General features: G+C 49.1%; 2 protein-coding genes and 1 long non-coding RNA gene across 5 annotated transcripts in view; 2 read left to right on the top strand and 1 right to left on the bottom strand.

The window, feature by feature from the left end:
• The window catches only part of AP3D1 (adaptor related protein complex 3 subunit delta 1), a 73,873-nt gene extending 64,780 nt beyond the window's left edge, over positions 1-9,093 (top strand). For all 3 annotated transcript variants that reach the window (XM_037886106.2, XM_037886105.2, XM_037886107.2), the window contains 7 exons: positions 912-959; positions 1,355-1,544; positions 3,390-3,478; positions 4,576-4,661; positions 5,164-5,285; positions 6,042-6,121; positions 7,049-9,093. In XM_037886106.2, the coding sequence (XP_037742034.1) occupies positions 912-959; positions 1,355-1,544; positions 3,390-3,478; positions 4,576-4,661; positions 5,164-5,285; positions 6,042-6,121; positions 7,049-7,144 (711 nt within the window). In that variant the 3' untranslated portion in view covers positions 7,145-9,093. The remainder of the gene's footprint in view (positions 1-911; positions 960-1,354; positions 1,545-3,389; positions 3,479-4,575; positions 4,662-5,163; positions 5,286-6,041; positions 6,122-7,048) is intronic.
• Positions 9,094-9,392: 299 nt separating this feature from the next.
• Positions 9,393-25,311, bottom strand: IZUMO4 (IZUMO family member 4). The gene is made up of 11 exons (XM_037886009.1): positions 25,077-25,311; positions 19,007-19,087; positions 16,208-16,279; positions 15,288-15,314; positions 14,829-14,904; positions 14,524-14,571; positions 13,408-13,422; positions 12,550-12,597; positions 11,728-11,745; positions 10,755-10,777; positions 9,393-9,570 (listed from the first exon to the last, which is right to left on the bottom strand). The coding sequence occupies exons 1-11, from the start codon at positions 25,309-25,311 to the stop codon at positions 9,464-9,466; spliced, it is 750 nt and encodes a 249-aa protein (XP_037741937.1). The 3' UTR covers positions 9,393-9,463.
• On the top strand, positions 13,731-18,998 carry LOC122463810. Its single transcript, XR_006287426.1, has 3 exons — positions 13,731-13,940; positions 16,146-16,296; positions 18,863-18,998. It is a non-coding gene; the product is annotated as an uncharacterized LOC122463810 (long non-coding RNA).

Below are 25,311 nucleotides of genomic sequence, written 5' to 3'. Positions count from 1 at the left end.
CACATTGGAAATAGAGAGAAAAACTAGGGCTGAAAACCTTGGTGTTCAGGACTGCTCAGAGGCATGTGGAAATGAAGCGGCGATTTCTAGGGCTGGTTGCCAACAATATCTGCATTAAGCACTCTTTTTCTGAGGGGCTTTTGCTGAGCTGGTTGTGTTAATCAGTGAGCCCATCGTAGTGGCTTCCCTTGGGGCGTGTCTCCTATTTCAACTACTGTTTCTGCCTCTTCCAACATGATTAATATGAGCTCTTGATTTGCTTTACCTCTCAGGGTAGGACTACACTTACAGCACCGCACAGAGTATGGACACTGCACACCCAGACAGCATGGGTATAAATAACAGTGTAGCTGGTGAGGCAGTGCGTAGGTGAGAAGAATACATACACACCAGATCCCTATGTACCCTTCGTGGCTCTCTAATGCCTCTCATGTCTACACTGCTATTTTTAGTGTCCCACTGCCGCAGGGAAAGGCTCTGACATAGGAGGCAGCAAGGAAAGGCTCCCGCAGCTCACTTCTTCTGGAGCCTTTCTCTCCTGCCTCCCCCACCAGGTGCCTTTCACTGTGGCGTTCAGCTGTACATTCCCTGCATGCCACTGCAAGCCCAGACAAGGCCTCAGGCTTTGATTTAAGCCTATTCCCTTGTGCAAGGGAGATCAGTGAATTAATTTCTTCATATTAGGAGCCCCTTAAATTTAAACAGAGGTTTCTGTGCTGCCTGCAATAGTTGGCTGCTGTTGACACTCGAACTTGAACTTAGATATTCTCGTACTCTGGCAGAGCTATTGCAGTTAAGTGCAAGCAAATGCCCCTCTGTTCAGAATTATGCCTGGGAGGGAGGTCTGCTTGCTTTGTAGAGTTCTCTTTCATACGCATGGCTCTTTGTATAACTTTGTGCTTGTTTTTCAGCCTATGTCCAGTTACTGCCTTCTTGCTGAAAATTCATACATTAAAATGGTAAGTAACTCAGTTGTTAGTGTCTCTCTCTAACTTCCCTCCCGCTTGCAATTTCTCAGCACTTTTGAGAGAGAGCCCTGGGACAACTTACAGATGCATCGGTTTTGCATAAGCACCATTTAACTAGAGAATCATCCCAATTCCTGCAGCTAGAAACTATCAGGCAGATATGTCCATAGCAAGATCCATCCCTGTCCTTTTAGTTATCAGCACAAAAGTATGGGTAAATCCTACTGCTTGAATGTCCTGCAGTGCAGTTAAATGAAGCCTCAACGCTGACCAGCGGTAGGGATGTGTGTAATCCCTAAATTGTGTTTAATCCACTGCTCTCTGGAACCTGTCAATGTGTACTGTAGGCAGCTTCTAAAGCTTCCCTGTGATTTCTTCATTCACAGACATACGACATTCAAGGAAATCTCCAGAATGATAGTCAAGTCACTGTCTCCGTGATCTTTGAAAACAAGAGTACTAGCTTCCTGAAAAGCATGGAATTAAATGTCCTGGACTCTCTCAATGCTAAAATGCTGCGGCCAGAAGGGTCATCGGTACATGATGGGATACCTGTGCCGTTCCAGCTGCCCCCTGGTATGGCCAGTCTTCAGCTCTGTCTGTGGGTCTCAGTATGTCTAGTCCCAGGCTGCCCTCTTGTGGGGAGACTAACTGAGCTACTTGCTACTTTTCAGAAAGTAGCTGGTGGTGATGCTTAGTCTGCATGCTAGGTAGACCCTCAGCTTGATTGGAGATGTGCCCACGCTCCAGTAACCGTACTTACAGGTAATGGTAGACTGTGCTCCCGAGTGGCTAATACATAGGACTGGGAATCAGGCTACCTGTGTTCTTTCCTGGCTCTGCCACAGACAATGTACTGTGGATGTCATCAGGGCTGCCCACCTCAAACACTCAAAAATGACTTGGCTTAAAAATTATTTTTTTTTTTTTAATAATACGGGGCTGTTTGCTTTCTGGGTGCTGAACCTTTAGGTTGCACGTTCTCAAGCTTTTCTCTGCGACCATGAAAGCTGAGGTTCTCACCTAATCACCTGAATCCAGGTCTTAAATTTACACGGAAGATTGCAGACGCGTGATAAGATCACAGGGGTTGGCTGCTCTGAGGCACTGAACTGCATTGGGCCTCAGTTTCACCCCTGGTAAATTGGGAGTTAATTCCCTCACAGGAGTATTGAGGGTTAGCGAGACTACAGTGCTTTCAGATGGGTGAATGGAAAGCGCTATTGAAGGGCAAAGGAGTAATACTGTTACATACGGTTAACATGCAAGCGTATGTAGTGGATTTTTTTAACAGCTAAGCATGAGAAATAGGAACATCCCTCTCATATTTAATATTTGTAAAGTGCTTTCATTGCAGAGTATTACATGTAAATAAGTGTAGGACAGTAGATTCTGCTTAACAACTCCTCAGTTGCCAGCAATAAGGTTGCTATTATCAGGCAGTTGCTAATTGGCAGAAGGCACATTTGCAAGGTAGCAGTCAGGGAAGAAAGCTGCAACTCTGGGATGTGACTTCCCTAGGTGCAGCCCTGCAAACCTGCTTGTGGGTAGGGTAGCTGCAGGCATGGGTGCTGCAGCCCAGATGCTGGGGCTTTCTATAGGGAGCAGGGATGATGGGAGCGCATGGGGGTGCACCGTACTTCTCCCTACATTCTCTGGTGGTCAGAGCTCAGCATGTCCCAGTGCTTCCTTCACTGTGTGCTGTCTCCCGGCAGGGTGCAGCCTGGAGAGTGCAGGGAGAGGTCCCATGCAGTCCTGCTGTTGCCCTGCCACAGCCTCCCCTCCCAGCCTGCATCCCCTTACCTCCTGTGTGGTTCCAGCTGCAGGCAGGTTTGCCAGGCTGCAGCCCCAGAAGGAAGCACTGGGAGGGTCTGAGCACCAGCTGCAGACAGGTTTACAGGGCTGCAGACAGGGAGGGCACATCCCAGCACTTCTTTCCCTGGCTGCAGCCACACAAACATGCCTGCTGGTGAAGCTTTTTTTTTTTTTTTTTTTTTAAAAAGAAAGTTGCTAGTAAGTGGCATGCCATTACCAGTATCTGAATCCCGTTATAACACTGGCAGCAGTATGTTGCCAGTAAGTTGAATCTACTATATCGCCATTGTGAAATATTTTGCCAGGAGGGGTCATTGGACAGATATCAGCTAATGGTGGTAATCGGCTTTAGGCTGGGGTTTTCAGTGACCCAAAGGAGTTAGGTGCCCAAATCCTATTAATTTTCTGTGAGTTGGCTGCATAACCCCCTTAGGCTCCTTTGAAAATCCCAGCCTCAGTCGGGGTTCAGAACCAGGCATTGGTTAAGCTCAGTGCCTATCTCCCGTGCTGCTGCATAATGCTAATGACTAAAATCTTAGCCACATAATAAAGAGACACAAATCACTTTTTATGTCCTCACTCCACCCTCTCCTCTTTTCACACTAGGAATCTCTAATGAAGCCCAGTTTGTGTTTACTCTTCAGAGCATTGTTATGGCTCAGAAGCTAAAAGGAACATTGTCCTTTATAGTGAAAGTAAGTGCAGCTTTAAACTCTCTACTTCCGCCTTCCTTTAGAACTGCGTAAGGGAGCCTGACATGGACAGAAGGCACTGCTTTAGGGCTCCTCTGAAACATCATTTCACTTCTGCTACACCAGCCCATTGTGCAACCTGAGAAGTATTTTACATGATGTGCAAAAAGCATCCTGAATATAAAACGAGCATGTCCTGAAGTGTCACTCCTGGCAGCGTATAGCAGTTTTCAGATTGCGTTGTCAGCTAGCGGCTTGCTGCAGGGAGACGTCTGCCTAGGAAGGAGGGGAGGTCAGTCTCAATGTCACTGGCCAGCCAACAGCAGGAGATGCAGCCCAGGGGCTGTTCTTTCTGACTTCAGCTTTCCCTGATCAGTTCTACACTGACACCTAGGCTCCATAGCTCTAAGGGCTGGAAAAATGGCTAGTAATTGGGTGTAATGCTGAGAGCAAGAGTGGAGCTGGCTGAAGAGGTTTAAGTACCAAGCTTTGGCCTTTCAAAATATGCTGTTTCTACTCTAATGGCAACAAATAGTCACATTAGTGAAGTATTTGAACATAAAGCTACAGCCCCAAATCCAAGTAGACGGCCAACTCTGAGAGAGCCATCGTTGTCTCAATTTTCTGTTTTTTATAAGCTTTGTTGCAAATCCATCCTTTTCCTAGGATGGGGAACAGGAAATGTTAGTTTGCTTCTCAAGCTGCTTCCCACATTGTGAAAGTCGATCTCAGTGTGATAGACCAAATTCAGTCTGTTCAACCTTTATTTCAGCAGGACATGGAGTTTCAAACTTGGCCAGATCCGTCTGGTTCACTGTGTTTAAACTGTCCTTTAACTCCTCTACGTGCATAGACAAAAAATTCAAACTCCTCTCTCTAAATACGCTGGGTGGCCCAAAGTCAAATTCCCTAATCGTGGCAGTAACTCCACCCCTCAGTCCCCAGGTAGCCCTTCAGGTGTGAGCCTTAATGGGATGCTAAACCTGAGAGAGAGAGTCAGTGAAATCTCATCCAGGCCTCTGCGTGGTAGGTTGGGGGTAGGTGCCTTCTCTCGCTGCCTCCGGGCTCCCCTTCATCTCCTTTCCTTTGACCTGTTGCAGAATGATGAAGGTTCAACCCATGAAAAACTAGATTTCAAATTGCACTTCAGTTGCGCTTCATACTTGATCACAACGCCTTGCTATAGGTAAGTGCCACCTGAGGGGGCTCCAACATCCCCTCTGCACCTCGTGGCATTGGGGCCTTTGCCACCCACGTGAAGCTTTGGCTGTGGGCCGGCTTTGCAAGAAGTGCAGCATGTTCCTGACTTTCCCAGCCAGTGGTTGCTTCTGTTCGTACTTCGTTCTGGGGAAAATGTACCCTACTCCTTACTTAAAACATATGTCCTCCCACCCCCCATTATCCCGACACCACAACATGTATCGTGGTGGGCTGGCAAAGTAGGTTGCTGAGTAAGCCTTGCATTTTTCACTTTCTCCCTGTTTCAGAGATGATAGGGATGCCCTGAGACAGACTGGGGGGTATATCCCTGTTCCACTCCTAAACCTGATTCTCCTGCTAGATCTTAATTGTATATGAGCTGCCTCACTATTAGACTTACTAAAGCCTGCATGGTGCTGTCACGAAAGAGTTTAGTATGGGCGTGTAGCCTAAGTGCATACCATGATCTCTCCTTCATGTTTTGGCAGTGATGCTTTTGCCAAGCTGCTGGAGTCTGGGGATCTGCATATGAGTTCTATAAAAGTAGATGGAATCAGCATTTCTTTCCAACATCTACTAGCAAAGATTTGTTTTTATCATCATTTTTCAGGTGAGTTCCTAACACAGAACCTGCTGCAAGGTTTCTTGTTCCGAAATTACTACTTAAGGGACTAGCTTGGCCTAGGGAAGGTAGATTCTGTTTGGCTCTAGATCATTGATTCAAATTCAGTCCAGCTGAAACCAGTTTGGAGGAAGGCATCTTGGCCCCGTTTTAGTAGACAGGTGTCCCTGTCCAGAAGGAACTAATTAAAGCCTGAACAATTCGAAATGAGCTCCCATTGGATCCATATCGTTTGTCCAGTTCAGTGAGGCACATTGGGAGCCAGTGCTGCTGGCTCTGTGGAGAGAATACCTCAGCCTCCAGTGCTGTAAATCTGATCTTTCACCAGCACTAAATTTAATTGGAATGGGAAGAATTTAGCTTTATATATTGGAGTAATTGCAAATTCTAAATGACTAAACTAAAGTGGAATGTCTTCACCACATCCTGGGGCCCAGCAATTCTTCACCAAAGCTGCTTGGCTTTAAAATGGCCAGCATTGGTTAGGCTAAATTAACAGCTTTTGGATAAATCTGCTCTTTGCTGCAGGAGGGTCAGTTTTGTGAAGTGACATCATCATTAAACTTAATATACCAAAATAACCCAAACATTTGAACAAGCAAATAGACGGTTAAGGCATCCAACCACTGTAACTCCTGGGGCAGGTCGCTGTCAGCAGGATGGCCCCAGACAGCGGCTGTATTTACTCTTTGAGGAGAAGGTAAAAAAAGGCTGTTAAATAAAAATGGCTGCTTTCTTCTGTAGTTGTGGAACGAGTTGACTCTTGTGCATCAATGTACAGTCGTTCTATCCAAGGCCATCATGTCTGCCTACTGGTAAAAAAGGTGAGTGCTCCATAGGGTTCTGCAATGGTGCAGTCAAGTGGAAACTAGCTTATCTGGGAGCCTTTTTACTGGTTTAAGGCAAAGGTGGAAATATTCCCAGTTCATAAAAATCTTAGAGGGTGGGATTCAGGGTGGCTTCATTCAGCCAGCCCAGCTGCTTGGGAGGGATCCTGGTGAGCCCCTTCTGCCCTGTACTGCCTGGGCTGACATGGACAAACCTCTGTCCTGTGTCTGAATGAACAGGGGCCAGTACTGTTGTGCAGAGCACATCCTATCATCAGAGGTGAATTAAGGTTTCCTGGGGCCCTGGGCCAGAGCAAGTTGGGGGGCCCCCTGCCCCCATTCCACCCCTTTCCACCCAGGGTGCCCCCTCATTCTGCAGCCCCGCAACCCCTTTTACTTCCCTCCCCCCAAGACCAGAGAAGCTCAGACTCTGACCATGTCCCCGGGATGCAGCAGGGAGTGAGAGCTCCTCCAGTCCCAGGGCTGCTGTGGGGGTCCAGGTGATGGTACTCCTTCTCTCCCCACCCCCGCACCCCTCCCCCTGCACTTCTGCAGGGCGCCAGGGTCAGGGTGCTGGGGCTTCTGCCTGCCCCGCAGCTTCTGTTGGGGATTGGTTGTGGGGAGGGGGGGGCTTCCCTTGTCCTGCGGCTTCCGATGGGGTCTGGGGGCGCTAGAGATTCCCCCGCCTGGTGCTGCTGCCGCAGAGCAGGGTCGGGCAACGGGGGCTTCCACCAGCGGCCAGGGCACCCCAGTTGGCCAGGGGCCCTGGGCACAGGTCCCATCAGCACAGTGGCTAATCCGCCACTGCCTGTCACCCTCCCAAAGAATAGACCTAGGGCCTGCCTTGGCTCCCACTGACTCCACTGGGAGTAGAATTGTGCCCCTAGCCCCTTCTTTAGTAACTGACTGGCTCTTTTTTTAAAGGGAGAGAATTCAGTATCTGTTGACGGAAAATGTAGTGATTCCACCCTGCTGAGCAACTTGCTGGATGAGATGAAAGAGACATTATCAAAGTGCTGAATAGTCTTTATAAATATTGCAACTACAAGAGATGCACTTAAAAAAGTGTAAGACAGATTCAAGTGTTACGTTTCTCCCTCGTACGCATGTACTATCTCGGGGCACGTGCTTTTCAGTTAACTCCACCATCGTTTGCAGTTTAGACATTTTAAGGCTGTATGTTACCTTTTTTATTTGGAATCTTTTTACCAACTGTGGTGTTAACCCTTTCCAGCCCAGTGAGATCCTGACATGTTTGGGGGGTTATTTATTCAGCAGTTCCCAGCAATCCAATACACCCTGCCTCCCATATGGAGCAGAATGTTATCAGCAGCACTTGTTAACGTAGGAGGTTGCCTTGGCCCTTGTCTGTGGAATATGTCTGCTTTAGTAGGTGTATGTTTTTAGCAGAGGCTGGTGTTGGACCTGAAGGCAAGTACCTCCTACTCTAAAGCTCACTTGGTCCTGAATATCAACATCCTTGATATCATAAGAGCTAATCAGTATGTACCCGGTAAGAGTTTGGGACACTCCTGGGTTTCTGCTTATGGTAGCTGCCTTGGCCCTTACCTTCTATTAACAATAGCTAAAACATGGGCTGAAAAGTGTTGACTCCTTAGTCCTCTCTGCTCCTGTTCATCCCCAAAACAAGGCCTATTAAACATCTCCCCATGAGTGATCTCTGATGTGCTTTGTAAAGTCCACTGAAATTTCACATTCCTGAAGTTAGAATGTAGCAAAGAAACTGGAAATCCAAAGGTTTTTTGTTCCTGTTTTTTATTTTGTTTATAATGTGGCTTACCAGATGAGGTTGACCAGTAGCAGGTTGGAGAAATAGCCACCTAAAATACCTCCTGCTCCAAAACGTTTGTCCCCGTGTTATCAATGTTGAGATGTGACAATGTGTGTGTTTGGTCCCTGGAACATTGTGCTGGCCCTGATTTCATGAAGATGGATTCGGACGTAGCCGGGTGCCAGCAGCCAAGGTATAATTGGGGCCGTCTAAACTGTACCTGCCTAGATGCAGGAGGGAAGAGCAGGCGTGGATGGAGAACACTACACACTTGTTTGTGGTACGAGTTACTACGAGGGTCTGACAAAATGACTCCATTCTGTGCTGTTGAGGGTTCACCTGGAATCATTGACTGGAAAGGGAGTTTTCTGTCACTGAAGTACAAATGAGGACTGTACTCTTAACTGGCATCACTTTCCAGAATCTCTCGTTTTTAAATTCTTTGTGCTGTTCTATTTCCAGCAGACTTGGAATGTACTAAACGGTTATTACTTTGAGACGTGGGTAAAGAACTGTCAATTGCTATTACCAAAAGGGCCCCTGTGGAGGAGATAGACATGGACAATATCTGCACTTAATTTTTTTGGCAACTCCCCCATCCAACAGATGTCAGTATTGCACAGTAGACTTCTGATTAAAAACCCTACAAATTGAGGACAGAGGGTGAGATCAGAACTTTATCCTGATCTTACCTTTTGTTAGACACATTGTGCCTCTTTACACTCTTCCCATGTTAGGGTGTTCTCTGGCTCTGCTGTGGTTTTATTGCTAGGACCAGCATCGTATGCTGTCTGATTGCACTTGTGTATTGCCGGAATCCTTTTGCAGCAGGCTCCTGTGCTGGTGAAGTGGTAGTGTTTGGTAATGACGATCAACCTCCCTTGGTTAGCCAGTCTGTGTATTAGAAACTGAACATATTAAAATTGTCTTAAAGGATAATGTTCCTTAATTAGTTGGGGGGGGGGGGGGGGTAAAAATTCATGGATGAAGACTGTCACTTTAGCATGTAGTCTTCTCTTAAAGAATCCTGTGCAGTGATTCTAGACCTTTGAAACTGTATGATGTGTTATATTAAAGAATTTATTTGCTATCAACATTCCCGTATGAAGAAAGACCACAAGCTGCTGTAACAATTTTGTGTCAAGATGATCTAATAAAATTTCAAAACAAAAGTTAACTTTGATTTTTATAATCCCTTTCTGTTCTTACAGCCTTTTATTAAGAGTGGTAGATGAGGTTTTTATAAACCATTTTCAAGAGATCATTTTACCTGTCTCTGAAATTGCAGCCAGTTCTGGGGTGGAATACAGCAGCTCATTAATGCAACTGAAGTGGCAGGGAAACTTTATGCAGGCATTCAGGTGAAAAATGATTTCCTGCTGTCCAGTGGCTTGATGCATTTTGATTAAATAAACCCCCTTTGTGTTGAGTGTAAAACATGATGATGTATAGAAGTATAACATAGCACTCCACTGATTAGTTTCTAATGTTTAATTTCCCTTAGAGCTAATACATTCTACGTAGATATTCATTTAAAAAAACACAGCTCAGCAGTCTATCTCGCTGGTGGGGGGGATTCTGTATTTGTGCCATCCAGTAGTCCTCCTGTTCACAAGTGTGTTGTGCCAAGTCTTAGACATGCTGGCATTTATCCCTTGGAGGTAGAAGAAACCAAACAAATCCATCAGCGCTTGGACTGGTCTGAAAAGCACAGCTAGGTCCATGTGACGAACGCTGCTAGTGCAATCTCTGAGTACCCAGGAAAGGAAACATCATTTTGAAGCAAAGGGCTGCAGTCAGCTATCTGCAATGAAACTCAAGCTGGGAGAAAGATGGCCTGTTTACAGATGCTCCAGCTGGGAGCATGGAAAGCTGCACTCAAATGGCTGGAGCCTTCATAACCACAGTGCAGAAAGGCTTGTATATCTTTACTGTGGCTTCAGTTTTGAGGGCAAAGGAAACAGAACTCTGTTCCAACATGCCATAAGGCAGCAGGGAAGGGTTTGATCTAGTCTCAACTCACAAAAAATCACCATATAATAAAACAGCCACAATTAACAGGTGAGGTGCGTTGGCAGAGCTTGGGGGGGCGAGAGGGGCGTGGTGGCAGCATGGAGCAGGCCTCCCTGGCATCAGTCCCATGGTTAGAGGAACGCTGTTGCCCCCTCTTGTGCATTTGCAACCAAGGGCGAATGGAAACAGCATGCTGAAGCAGAACACAAGTGTAGCTGGTGTGGGATTATGGCTTCTGCTAACTGCCCTGCATTTTAAACCCAGCTTCTGCCTTTCAGGCTTGGACATCTGCTGGCTCCAGCTCCATGTACTGGATAGTTTTAATTCGCTTTTCCCTTAGGAAATACCCTCTTTGTGGCCTCTCTTCTACTCATTTTTATACTTCAACTCCTGCTAAGGCCTCTCAAACAATGGCAAAACACATACAAACCACTACCTTCCAGGAGGCTGAACAAGGGACCCCACTCGTCATCCTTGTCCCCCAAACATCTGCAAACTGCATCTTCCACTGCTCTGTGCAGGCCAATAACCTCCAGCAGTAGTGCAGATTGGAGAGCGCTTCCCATGGTGTCTACGCTAGCGATTCTGCTAAACGTATCACCAGGCCACCCCCATCTAGGGCCAACAGAACCAGCACTGGCGCCATCTCATCTATCCCTGGTGAGATAGATCCACCATGGTTAGAACGCTGGCAACCACCAGCTCCTGTCTTTAGCAGTGCTGCCTCGGGCCAGGGAGAGCTGGAGGAAAAAGCCAACTGTAGCCACAGCCCCAGAGCAGACCCGCCCCTTAAAGCTATAAGAAATCCTCTATTTGCAAACTTACTTTTGAAGTTTAGCATTGCTGGGCTGTAGGGAAGGGAGAATAAAACATTCAAGATTAATCATTTTCTAGTAAACGAAATACTACAGGAGCTGAAAGGGGTGCGCTCTCTGTGGAAGGAAATACACTAAACACAGTCCCTATTAAAAGCAACAAGTATCCAATTTGTGAAGATTGTTTTCTACCTCCTTAAATCTAGGGGCGACAGTGAAGGGGGAGGAGGAAGAAGCAGGGAGGAAAATCTGAAATAATTCAGTGGGGTTGTGTATAGTTCTCTGGCTTTTCTGATTTATGAGGAGAGGCTGAGGGAACTGGGATTGTTTAGTCTGCAGAAGAGAAGAATGAGGAGGGATTTGATAGCTGCTTTCAACTACCTGAAAGGGGGGTTCCAAAGAGGATGGATCTAGACTGTTCTCAGTGGTGGCAGATGACAGAACAAGGAGCAATGGTCTCAAGTTGCAGTGGGGGAGGTCTAGGTTGGATATTAGGAAACACTATTTCACTAAGAGGGTGGTGAAGCACTGGAATGGGTTCCCTAGGGAGGTGGTGGAATCTCCATCCTTAAGAGACTTTTGAGGTCAGGCTTGACAAAGCCCTGGCTGGGATGATTTAGTTGGGGATTGGTCCTGCTTTGAGCCGGGGGTTGGACTAGATACCTCCTGAGGTCCCTTCCAACCCTGAGATTCTATGATTCACCATGCCACCTCAATACTAAAGTAGGCTGGCCTGTTCTCAGTTATGAAAAGTTGCACAAAACTGTACCCCCGCTGCTTCCAAGGATGGTTGCAATGTGCTTCATAGGACACGAACAAGGTGGGAGGGAAATAATATTAATCTAGGTCTTATATATCCCCATCCCCTAGAAAGGATTCCCCTCAACACTGAGGCTCTTTTGCTGAAAGAGCAGGAAGCTTTGTGGGAAGCTTTGGGAAGTTTATGCCCAAATTAACAATTCCCCTTCCTGGTGCCTACTTACCTGGTGGATGTGCAATTGCTGAAAGACAAAGATGCTTATTAGAGAGCTGGGTGGTAGCTGAGCACTGCTGTCAAAACCCAACCCCTGCCCCCCAATCCTCTGAGCCAGAAAGCTAGCTTGCTTTCACCAGAATAGGATGGAGGCTGGTTGTCCTGGGATTACAGATCAGTATGGTGCAGCCCCATCATGCTGTATGGTGAGAGACAGTCCCTGTCCTGAAGAGTTTACAGTCTAAATGGACCCTGGGTGGAAGGGGGAACAGTCCCAGAGAGAAGTCACTTGCCCCAGCTGTCTCAGTAGCTCACTGGCAGAGCTGGGAATCCCAGCCAGTGTCCTACCCTCTCGAGCATGCTGCTTCTGCACTGACCAGCCATACACAGCACCGTCCTAATAGGAATTAAGAAGCGGAGCAGTCACTGCAGGATTGAAAGGCCTGGTTCTAATCCCACTTCCCAAAGCAAGGGGAGGTGAATTTCAAAGCCACGCACGGGGAATGTAGCTGTGCCATGCCTAGTAGTGGCAGTAACAGCTAATTTCTCATCCATGGGCATTGAAGGGCTGAGCCCAGGAGAAACGAGCACTTTGCCGCTTTAAGAATCAGTCCTCCTCTTCTAAGGAACTGGGTGTGTCTCAGTACTGGAGGAGCGCTCAGCAGCCACGGCCTGGCACAGGCCTGGAGTGCTTCATGGGATGGGATTCTAACTGTAACTCTCCGTGGCAGCTGGCTCCCGAGGCTGTGTGAAAGGAATTTGTCCTCCAGGGAGGCCATTTGAAGGACTGGGTCCCTGACGCCCGAACAACTGGCGCAGAACAGACACTCACTGGAAGCCTGGGATCCTTCTCAAGGCAATTATCCAGCTTGCTGATTGCCTGAGAAGAAAACATGAGATCAGAGGGCCTTCAGTTCAGGAAAAAGCATACAGAATTCATCACTGAGCCAGGCTGTAAGGGCACTACCAGGTCCCTCGTGAACAAGGGGTTAACTCCAGCTCAGCACCTTTCCCCCCATTGCCACAGGAAGGGCTGGGAGAGGGGTTGCTTAGGAGAAGGGGTGCAGCTCCCATCCAGGCTCAGAGGGTTGAGCCCCCAAACTGGGGAGTTTCTCCTTCACTTGTGCTGAATCTGCCATCATGTTCAGAGCACTGCTCCTGGAAGAGGCTGCCTGCAGCCCTGAGTTAATGGCAGATTGTTCCACCAGCTGACACTGATCAATGCAGGTAGAGCCCTGCTGCTACCCCCACGGGGCCTAAGGCCCTGCTCCTCAAAGCTGTTTAGGCCCCTGACTCCCACTGGGCCAGAGAGAAGTGATTCACCCAGGGAGAGAATTGAACCCAGGTCTTCAAAATCCTAGGCTAGTGCCCTGACTGCCAGGCTCGGCCCAGTTCAGCTCTCACTTATCCTGGTGTAACTCAGTTGCAGTCAATGGAGTTACCCCGGATTTATAACGGTCAGTGAAAGGAGAATCTGAGCCCAAGGTAGCAGCCCTTCTGCAGCACAGATGCCTTCAGTTTCCCAGTAGACACCATCAGTCTAGGGATCAGAGAAAGGGCTGCAGCATTTCACATCCCTATTTCCCTCCAGGGAGTCACTAAAATGGAAAATATTGGAGGTAGATAGAAAATATCTGCTACTGGTCCTGGTCCTGGAGTCCTTCCAAGTGGTAAGGAAAAAATGTCTCACTTGTCTATTTTGTTTCTGAAAAAGAAGAAACACAGTGAAATGGGAATGTCAGGGATCCCCCAGCTGTCGAATGGTGGGTTCTCACCTCACCCTTGCTCTGGGACTCAACCTTATCGACGGGGTCTGAGCCAGCATTGCGCGGTGCCCGAGTGAGCACAGTGTGAAAGGGCTGGGCGGGATGCAGTACACAGACAACCCAATACTGCACTGATGGCTGCCAAGTCAGGCCTCCGTAGCAGCCAGTGGAGCAGAGCTCTGAACCTGGGCAAAGGTTTCCAGCAGCAAATGTTAAACTAACACTGTCATTCTCGTGCTCCAGAAGAGGAAACCCAGAGCCTTCCACGCCAGTGCAGCCATCGCTACAGGGACAGAAGACACCGGCCCAGCATGTGCCGTGGGGTGGGCAGCTCCTGGGCAGGAAGCTCTGTGCTTTCCTAGGCGTGGTGCTTTCAACATCTTTCCTCCCCTGCGAAAGTATCTGAACAGGGCTGCTGCCTCCCTGCTCCCATCTCAGCGCCACGCAGGGTTTTAAGGTAACGACATCATTCCATGTAGGGGGCCATCATTTCCTCCCCCTGTCCTCAAGCCATCAGTGCATGGCTCTGCTTTCTTGGCGCAAGGGCCGGTAAGCAGGCAAAGCTACATCGCTGCACTCCATGCAGATGCTGCAAGCAGAAACCAGAACGGCATCCCCACTCCCTTCGATGCCCACCCTCTGTTAGATGAGGGTCAAAGTAGCTCTTAAATCTGGGTCCTCTCCCACCCCGGTGCATTTCCCCCAAACTGCTGAACCCTGCTGGTTAGGGTTTTCATTCTCCACCACTGGCAATCTTTCAAGCAGGAGTGGATGTTTTTCTAAACAATCTGCTCAAGTTCAAACAGGTCCCATGCAAGTTAAGAGGGTTACTCATGTGAGTAAGGGTTGCGGGATCAGAGCCTTGTATTGTATTTGGAAAGCTGATTAAAAACCCTGTGTAACGAACTAAAAACCGAAACCAACACAATCCATGAGGCCTTGTCTTCACTAGGAAGATGTGTTTTTTAACCCCTTTCTCCTAGTGTAGACACGGCCTTAGTGACAGACCCTGGAAAGCCGAACACTGAGCTGACACTTACATGTAATCGAAAAGGCCTTTCAAGGCTGCTTCCCATTCTTCTGATGACCTGTTGAAGAAAGGGAAGGTTTGAACACACCTGTGGATAGGTAGATGGTTAGAGGGGTGAGGTAAGGACGTTTTGTAGGTTTCTCTTATAGTGTGGGAAGAGGAGCCACCTGGTTAATCAACAGCCCTGTTAATAATCTATTCTCTTTAAAGAAGACATATATTTCCTCCGCCCTCTCCTGGGGATAGCACAGCCACAGAGCAGCTCTCTTTCTCACAAACACACACACACACTCCATATAAAGACGTGCTCCCTACTCGCAGTTATAGCCAAAGCAAGCTGGTCTGGAGAAGTTACAAGTCAGGCAGGAGACAGCGTCATATCTAAAGATTCCTGTAACATACAAGAGCGGGGAAGTCGCCTGTTAGCCACATCTGCAGTAACCTTTGGTCGCTGCTGGAACAGCAGAGATTATATGTTGGGGGTGAAATCCCAGCCCCCCGCCCCCATGAAGCCCATGGGAGTTCTGCCTTTAACTTTAATGGGACCAGGACATCCCCCCCCCCCCCCCCCCCGGCTTACTCGGGTGGATTCACTGTCATACTTTTGGGTCTAGATCAGGGGTCTCAAAACAGGGCCTGGAAGAGGTGTCCGGGGTCACACCCTCCCTGCTTTCCCCACATGGCTAACTGGAAGGGGGGGCTGCAAGGTGGAAAGAGCTGAGAACCACAGACCTAAACCATTAACAATGAACCCCACAAACCCCCCTGACTTACCACAGTGACGTTCACACTCCAGTCTGCCTAGGGAAGGCGGGGAGAGTTCATTAGGGTTAAAGAAGCCTTGTTTCAACTGCTCCCGTTAACGACAGGCACTAAAGACACCATCGACTGTACTTATCTGGCCCTCCTCACGGCAGCACCTGAGTGCCTCATGCTCTCTGCTATATCCTTCCCACCCCCACCCTCCTGCTGCACAGAAAGGAAACTGAGGCACGGAGGCTAAGTGACTTCTCCAAGGTCACAAAGGAAGTTTGTGGCAGAGCAGAGAATTGAACCTGGGTTTCCCAAGTCCCCAGTTAGTGCCCTAAAGACTGGGCAATGCTTCCTCCGTGCTCGCTGGTGTGAAAAGCAGGACCTGCTACTCTGCCCAAGATCTTATTTATCCCCTTCCCTCAAGCACTGTAACGCCCTCACTTCTTGTGGTGTCAGGCAGGCAATTCAAAGTGCAGCTCTGCTTCCCCTTAGCCCTACCGCAAAGCTGGAGACCATCCCCGGCCTACTCAGAAATCTCTCCCCTGCGGTCCAGGATGACACCTCCCTTCTAGGCCCCATGATCTTCTGTGGACTTGCTGAGTCCCGTCCTGCCCTGACGGCTCCTCCGTCCCCAGCCCACTCAGCGATTCACAGATACTACGTGCCATCCTGCCCCTTCCCCACCGTGCTCCAGGAGCTCTTGCTCTGAAATTGCCCTCACTGTCTGATAAAACCTTCCCACCGGGCCCTTGCCCTGACAGCCTCATGTCAACACTCCTTTGACCCCAGCCCCCTCCCTTCACAACACTCGTGAACCCTACAGTTTCCCCGTGTTCAACTTTGCCCTTTGCCCTTTTTTCTACTCCCTCTTTACTGCAGCTACAGGTGCTACCAACAGAAACCAACGCAGAGGGCATGGCATGCACAGAGGAAAGGCTCACTTTCAATGATGGCTCTCTGTAGCGTCTGGATCTGGTTCTGGAAAATGGACTGCAAAAGCTGAGGGAGAACACCTTCAAAAGAGAGAGATGTAAGCTGTTTGGGGCAGGGACTGTTATTTACTAGGTGTGTATGGCACCTAATGCAGTAGGGTTCTGACCTGCTTAGCGGGTAGGTGCTACCACAACATACATGTTAAATCATACGTAGGGCCCTACCGAATTCACGGCCATGAAAAACGCATCACGGACCGCGAAATCTGGTCTCCCCCGTGAAATCTGGTCTTTTGTGTGCTTTTACCCTACACTATACAGATTTCACGGGGGAGACCAGCGTTTCTCCAATTGGGGGTCCTGACCCAACAGGGAGTTGCAGGGTGTCGCAAGGTTATTTGGGGGGGGCGGTATTGCCACCCTTACTTCTGCGCTGCCCTCTGAGCTGGGTGGCCGGAGAGCAGAGGCTGTTGGCTGGGCACCCAGCTCTGAAGGCAGGGCCCCGCCAGCAGCAGTGCAGACGTAAGGGTGGCGAGACCATCCCAGGCCACCCTTACGTCTGCACTGCTGCCCTCAGAGCTGGGCAGCCAGAGAGTGGGGGCTGCTGACTGAGAGCCCAGCTCTGCAGGGAGCAGCGCAGAAGTCAGGGTGGCGAGACTGTACCAGGGCATCCTTCTGCGCTGCTGCTGGTGACGGCGCTACCTTCAGAGCGGGGATCCCAGCCAGCAGCCGCCGCTCTCCAGCCGCCCAGCTCTGAAGGCAGCAGCGCAGAAGGAAGGGTAGCGGTACCGCAGCCCCCCTACAATAACTTTGTGACCTGTCCCCCCACAACTCCTTTTTGAGTCAGGACCCCAACAATTACAACACCGTGAAATTTTAGATTTAAATAGCAGAAATCAAGACACTTACCATTTTTAAAATCCTATGACCATGAAATTGACCAAAATGGCCTGTGAATTTGGTAGGGCCCTAATCATGTTAGAGCTCCAGGGGCTCACATATTCCTGGCTATAATTCAGCTTCGTTCCTGGATCAATATGGCCGACTCTAGCTGACTTTATTTCCCTTTAGTTATTCTGCCAGCTTTTTAGAGGTCATCAGAAAGCGCCTCTAGACAACAGGGAAGAACTCAGCTCACTCTCGGGCCATCATTTAAACAGGTTTATAACGCCTGTAACTCCCGACATGCACGTCACCACCAGGACATGAAAAATATTACTGCGTGAAAGTGGGCCTAAGACATTTGGATTCTCTCCCCAAAAGTGCAGGCTTTAACCGGAATTCACAGCACTGCAGACTAGGTTTGCTTCTGTCAGATCCTATGGGGAAAAGTATTCTACACTTGCTTTGTATAGTAAATTAGCACCCGATTCTGCAAACATTCATGCATATGCTCAACTTTATGCCTGTGAGTATTCCCATTGACTTCAGGGAGATTATAGAAGTTGAGTGCATACATGGTGGCAGAATCAGGGCCTCATGGCTTTTAGCCATCCATCCAGATCCTAAGCAAAGTACCTCACATTTCTGCTACGCTTTTATCCTTGGCCACTGAAAGAAAGCTGTGTCCTTCTCAGGACGCTTACAAAGCTAGTGAAATAATGACAACGTTGGCAGAAATTCACTTTGTTTTGTTTCAATTAATCTGTCACTTTTAGCGATCCTGTTAGGTGAGAGTACAAAAGTGACCAATACTGTCTTATTGTTTCCTTACTCTTCTCCATCTGTCTGCCTGGCAGCTCTTAAGGGCAGGGCTGTCTTTTCAGTCTGTGTTTGTGCAGCGTCTAGCACGCTGGGCCCAGGTCCGTGAGTGTGGCGTCTATGCGCTACCATACTACAATAATAATAAAAATAGAACTTTACTGCAGGCTAATATATAATTTACAGTAAATTACAATAATAATTTATTATATCTCCAGTAATCCCAGTATGGCAAATATTTCTGCATTGCCTTGGATCTGTATTAAAGGTGACCTGCACAAACTGGATTTGTGGCTCTTTATGATGAATCTTTTAAATCTTAAAAGTTTTAAAAATAAAAAGGGGGGAACTCCTGCTTCCTTTTAACATTGGAAATGAATATTTTGTCATCTTGTTTTCCTAGAAGACCGTACAGATGTCTGGGGGACCAAGCTATGATATCAGAAATCATACAGAAGTGAAACCTGATTAATTGAGGGCGGGAAGTGATTTTTATTCAGATGGTTTAAAACTCGTACTTTGTTGTTGCTAAAACCTATTTAAGGAATCTCTTGAGAAATAACTGTGAAAAGGTGCCTTAAAGCTCCCACCTCGCATCATCAATACCTAGTCCCATGAATCTTCTAGCAAAACCAGATGTAGGATTCCTGATCTTTCCAGGGTGAAAAAACAAACTTTTTTTTAAAAACACTCTTTGGCTGTCTTTGGACACCATCAATAAAAAAAATGGCATAAAACCATTTTTTTCATCCATTAAGCCTCACACTGAAATGATCCTCATTCAAGTTATAACACTCATGCTTATATTTGGTCAACAAAAAGGCACCCATGAAATTAAATACAGAACATGGCCCTGATCCCATGAGGTCTGTGGGAGTTTTGTATTCGACACCTCCCAAAATCAAGCCCCAACGTCTATTTTTTCCATTTTAATATATTTTTTCCCAATTCTTTTCCATCCAGCTGCTGATAGTCATCACCACTTCCTGACTTAACGGCAAGCCCTGCAATGGAGACCCATTCCACTTCTTCACTAGGCAACAGACATCCCACATCACCAACCCTTCTGGCCGACGCATCCCCCTTTTTGCAAGTCAACTAACTTACCTGGTTGGTACGTTTTCCCACTCAACATGATGTCAAGTTTTTCGTACACTTTGGCTGCAATTTCATGCAGCTTATCCAGAGCTGGGAATGTAGAAGAGAGAAAAGGAATGCCTTGAGGTCACTAGAAATATTGAGCACTTTGGCACGATCCGTGAAATTGCTGTTCAAAGTGACCGTGGTGCAGGCTACAGAATCTAGAAACATTGTTTAAAAGTTCTCCATCTGAAACCCATTTAAATGCTGCATTTGGGGCTTATGTGATTTGAACAGCCCTGTGTGAGTTCTCTGTACTGGAATCAGTTTCACTTTGAAACTACAGCAAGTTGGTTTTCAGACAAACCCTTCACTTTTCCAGCACTGTCAATCCCAAGCGTTCAAAAAATCTGGAGTGAGGCACCTAAGAATCATGAGATTTTTTTTAAAATAATACATTTGCGGTTTTTTTATTTGCCTTATTTTGTGAGCCTTTAGGGTACCCCGGAACACATTTATACAACCACAAGGGCTAGGAACATACTTTTAAAAAACCACCAAAAGTGAAAGCAGAGATTCTCCCATATTCATACGAACCCAGGAACTGACGCTTTGAACAAGAACAGCAAATATCATGGCAGCTGGTAACACTGTTTTTATGAACACAGCATTGGCTGAATTAAAGATATCTAAGCCAGTCAGAATGCAAATGAAATGACGAACACAGAGACCATTACAGAAATAAAGACAGATGATCAGGAATATTTTCATAGAATTACCACCTCTGACTTAGAAAATGTGGTTTTGCTTTGTATTTTTAACATGGCTCATTTTCACCTGGGAAATTATTTAGCAGCAGGAGGCCATTACCTGGCTGTGGCAACACGGTATTCTAACAATATCATCCTATTTTAATTAATTAAGATTCTGAAGAATAACCAACCTTTTCTGATTCCAAAGAAATGAAAATGACAGTGGAGAGGTCCCTGGGAAGTAACGTTAAAAACTCAATTTAAAATAGAAATGCTCTGTATGCTACAATTCGTCAAGCTCAAAAGCATTTAACAGATTCCCAACTTTTAAGAACATAAGAACGGGCACACTGGGTCAGACCAAAGGTCCATCCAGCCCAGCATCCTGTCTACCGACAGCGGCCACTGCCAGGTACCCCAGAGGGAGCAAACCTAACAGGTAGGCACGAACCTAGTAAACTAGTCTCTCTTTGCAGAGCCCGGTGAAATTTCCACATGTAACTATTCCTGTTGGATCTGTGCTAACGAAGAGCAGACACAATAAAAGGCTAAGGGGCAAGGTAAAACAAAAACAATCTTCTCTCTCAAGAGTTGTTCATCTACTCCTTGAATTAACGTCCAAGGTACCAGTGGTTGGAATAGGAAAGACTGATACGCATGATGGCAAATGAACTGGCATGATGGCATGAGGAGGAAGGGAAGTGAGATTAAAATGAAACAAACATACATCAAAAAGCAGAACCGTAGGCCCTGATTGTCTTGTTCATTCTGTGCCGCAGAAGATTACAGCCCCAAGAGTCATGGGCTCAGATCTTCAAAGGCAGTGGATATCGACCAAGGGTACGCATACCCCTGGGGGTACACAGAGCTCTTCCAGGGGGTACATCAACTCATCTAGAGATTTGCCTAGTTTTACAACAGGCTACTAGCACGAGCCAAGCCAGCACAAACTAAAATTTCAGAGCAGTATAAACAAGTCATTGTCTGCATGTGTACTATACTTTGGAATGTAAGGACAATATTTATATTCCAGTTGATTTATTTTATAATTATATGGCAAAAATGAGAACATCAGCAATTTCTCAGTAATTGAGCGTCCTGTGACACTTTTGTATTTTTATGTCTGATTTTGTAGGCAAGTAGTGTTTAAGTGAGGTGAAACTTGGGGGTACGCAAGACAAACGAGACTCCTGAAAGGGGTACAGAGTACAGTCGTCTGGAAAGGCTGAGAGCCACTGTTCAAAGGTCTGTAGACTTCTAACTTCCATTACATCAATAGAAGCTAGGAACCTAAATACCTTTGAGGATCTGGGCTATGGAGCTTAAATTCCACAGTGCATAGATAGATTGGGAGTGTACCCTACATTTTCCTTATCATAGCTTCATGTGATGGCTACTCATCCTACCCTTCCACACACCTTGGAATAACATAGATGATCTCCAAATAGCATAAATTCCTGCTAGATCTCACTAGTTTGGAGTAAATTTTAAGGTCAGGATTTTTAAGTATTCCAGTCGTATAAGAAGAGTTTTTGTCACTTTTCAATGAGATATTTAAAATTCCTTGGTTTGTTTCAGAATCTCCTTCATTTAAAGTCCCAGCAGCAGAACTTCGGAAGTTCACATCCCGTGTAAAATGATGACGTGGTTTTGCACAACCTCCGTTGCCAGTTCAGTTTTGGGGTTTGGTTTTTTATTTCTTCCTAAGGGACAGATACGGATCTTTTCCCAGCCAGGATCTTTCAAAAGGGACTTTTTTAGGTAGTGTGGCCTATTGTGTAGATTGTGGGGCCAACCTACGACCCACAGGCCGTGCATGGCCAACCAGAGCATTTCATAAGGCCCACAGCCTGCTTCAACACAATATACTAAGGGCCAATTTATTAGCGTTTTGTCATAATTTAGTTTATATAAGTGTGTAAATAGACATAGAAACAATATATCTAAATAGATATGAAACAAGCTGAACGTAAAATATAAATCAATACAGATGACTTTAAATCTTATTAATATATGTAGAATCTGTTTGACCCACACAAGGTTGTGCTTAGGTTTATGTGGCCCTCCTGTGTAATAAGGTTGGGCACCACTGGGGTAGACCATTGGACTGGGATTTAGGAGACCTGGGTTCAATTCCTGGGTCCCCCACTAGCCTTTTTAGCAGTTGTATCACATTGTTGACTCTCATTCAATTTGTGATCCATTATAACCCCAGATCCTTTTCAGCAGTATTACCACCTAAGCAGTTATTCTCCATTTTGTAGTTGTGCGTTTGATTTTTCCTTCCTAAGTGTATTACTTCGCAATTGTCCTTACTGAATTTCATCTTGTTGAGTTCAGACCAATTCTCCAATTTGTCAGGCTTGTTTAGAATTCTAATCCTGCCTTCCAAAATTCTACGAACCCTCTCCTCTTGGTGTCAACCACAAATTTTAGAAGCATCTTCTCCACTCCATTATTCAAGTCATGAATGAAAATACTGAATAGTACTGGACCAAGGACACACCTGTGGGACCCCACTAGATACGTCCCCTCCAGTTTGATCACTACTCTTTGAGTATGGTCTTTTAACCAGTTGTGCATCCACTTTATAGGAATTTTATCTAGACCACATTTCCCTTATGAACATGTCACTAGGAGCTGTGTCAAAAGCCTTACTATAATCAAGATATTCTGAACCATGGAAGGATTATAGGATTATCCTCCCCAGTGTTGCCAGATGGCATGAGATTTTGTCTTTTTCTTAAAGCCCCAGCTTCTGGAGTCCTGGGGTAGGAAGAGAGTCGCAGCTTTCTTCTTCTTGCTTCTCTTTTTTTTTTTAAAAGTAAGTCTCTAGCCTTTCTGGTTGGGGAGAAAATCTTGAAAACGTGACTCCCCTAACGGCAAATAAAAAGAACCTACCTAGCATTTATTATTCTTCAAAAAAACCCTCAATTTTTATGCCAATCTCATACTTTTGGGGATCTGAATTATAATTCTGGAACACATGGGGTTGGCAATACTGAGCCCCTATGCAGTCAGATGGGGCTGCTCGCTGATGTGGGGAGGGAGGCTGAACAGTTGCCTATGGGAGATGTCCATAGGTTCTGTAACTAGGGGGGCTGGGGGTGAAGCTTGAAGTGGTTTCCATTATATACAGGGTTTACAGTTTGGTTCAATGACTTTCAGCACCCCCACTATTCAAATTGTTCCAGCACCTCTGGAGGTGTCTAGAGGGTCTCTTTCCTCTCTAGAGCATTGGTTTTCAAACTCTTTTTCTCGCAACCCAGTTGAAGAAAATCGTTGATGCCCGTGACCCAATGGAGCTGAGGATGAGGGGGTTGGGGTGTGGGCGGGGCTCAGTGCTGGGGCAAAGGGTTGGGGTGCAGGGGTGAGGGCTGTGGGGTGGGGACGGGAATGAGGGGTTCAGGGTGTGGGAGGGGGCTCTGGGCTGGGGGTGCAGGCTCGGGGGCTGGAGCCAGGGATGACGGGTTTGGGGTGCAGGAGGGGGCTCTGGGTTTGTAGGGACTCAGGGCTGGGGCAGGGGATTAGGGCGTGGGGTTGGGGCTTACCTCAGGTGGCTCCCAGCCAGCGGCGCAGTGGGGGTGCAGAGGCACTGTGGACCGCGCTGTGCCCCGGAAGTGGCCAGCATCAGGTTCAGCTCCAAGGAGGAAGGAGCACAAGCTGAGCTCCGCGCAGCTCTCACCCACAGCTCCTGGCCAATGGGCGTGCAGAGCCGGTGTTCGGGGCAGCAGCAGTGCGCAGAACCCTGTGGCCCCCCACCTAGGAGCCGGACCTGCTGCTGGCCGCTTCCAGGGCGCAGCGCGGTGTCAGAACAGGTAGGGACTAGCCTGCCTCAGCCGGGCAGCACCACCGATGGGACTTTTAACGGCACAGTCGGCAATGCTGACCAGAGCCGCTATGACCCAGTGCCTTACAGTACTGGGTCGCGACCCACAGTTTGAGAACCCCTGCTCTAGAGGACCTGAGAGGCACTTATTGATCTCAGTGCATAAAGCCAAGTGGCCACAGGAGGTTCCTATCTTGAGAGCCTAGGCATGGGGCCTTTCTCACTGACGGCCTAGGAAGGAAGGATGGTGCCTGGACCCTTGCTTTCTCAGGGCGCCCGGAGGGCTCGCAAGGGCTCTCCCTTCAGCGGGGCTGTGCTTTGGGGTGTCACTCCTGGATCCCAGGATGGCTGAGAGGAACCCCCTCTCTCTGGGACCTCAGAAGGTGGGCAGATCGGGGAGGGCTCCCGGGGACTCTCTCCTGGAATCAATCCGGGATTTCGGAGGAGGGGTGCCTGAGGGGATTGTGCCTGGGGGTGTCACTCGGGGGGGCAGGGCCTGGGGAAGGGGGTGTCCTGGGATCACTCAGGGAACTGGAGCAGGGCCTGGAGGGGGGCAGGGCCTGGAGGGGAGCAGGATGAGTAGGCTGGGGTGGGGGGTGTCCTGGGGTCACTCGGGGAACCGGGGCAGGGCCCGGGCGGGTGTCCCGGCGGTCACTCCGGGCAGGGCCTGGGGGTGGATGTCCTGGGGTCACTCGGGGTCCAGGAGAGCGAGGGGTGTCCCGGGGTCGATGCTGAGGGGAAGCCGGGGGGCGGGGTCCCGGGGTCGATGCGGGGCGGAGGCCGGAGGCGGGGGGTGTCCCGGGGTCGATGCGGGCCAGGCCGGGGTCCATGCGGGGTGGAGCCGAGGGGAGCGGGTCTTGGGGTTGATGCGGGCCAGGCTGGGGGGGGGTGTCCCGGGGTCGATGCGGGGCGGAGCCGGGGGGGGTATCCCTGGGTCGATGCGGGGGGGAGGCCGGTGGGGGGGTATCCCGGGGTCGATGCGGGGGGAGCAGAGGGGGTTCCCGGGGTCGATGCGGGGGGGAGCCGGGGGGGGGGTATCCCTGGGTCGATGCGGGGGGGAGGCCGGCGGGGGGGGTGTCCGGGGTCGATGCGGGGAGCAGAGGGGGTTCCCGGGGTCGATGCGGGGGGGGGAGGCCGGCGGGGGGGTATCCCGGGGTCGATGCGGGGGGAGCAGAGGGGGTTCCCGGGGTCGATGCGGGGGGGAGCCGGGGGGGGGGGTATCCCCGGGTCGATGCGGGGGGGAGGCCGGCGGGGGGGGTTCCCGGGGTCGATGCGGGGGGGAGGCCGGCGGGGGGGGTTCCCGGGGTCGATGCGGGGGGAGGCCGGCGGGGGGTGTCCCGGGGTCCTGAGGTCGATGCGGGGGGGAGCTGGGGCGGGGGGGGGGGGTCCCGGGGTCGATGCGGGGGGGAGCTGGGGCGGGGTCCCGGGGTCGATGCAGGGGGGAGCTGGGGCGGGGGGGGGGTCCTGGGGTCGATGCGGGGGGGAGCTGGGGCGGGGCGGGTCCCGGGTCACTCACGGATCTCGGCGGGGACGCTGAGGCGCAGCCCCCGCACCGTGTCCCCGGCCCAGCCCCGCAGCAGCCGCCCCGCGGCCGGCACGTCCCCGAGCCCCCAGGCCTTGCGGCTGAGGCGGGGCCGGTAGGAGGCGAAGCGGGCGGCGAAGGCGGGGTCGCAGTGCAGGCAGCCCCGGGCCGCGCCCAGCGCCAGCGCCGCCGCCAGCCACAGGCCGAGCAGCCGCCGGGCCGCCCCCAT

This window comes from Chelonia mydas, chromosome 25 (genome assembly GCF_015237465.2).
Source record: "Chelonia mydas isolate rCheMyd1 chromosome 25, rCheMyd1.pri.v2, whole genome shotgun sequence".
In the NCBI taxonomy this organism is placed as follows: Eukaryota; Metazoa; Chordata; order Testudines; family Cheloniidae; genus Chelonia; species Chelonia mydas.
The sequence above is the reverse complement of the archived record's forward strand: the minus strand, read 5'-3'. Positions and strand labels throughout refer to the sequence as shown.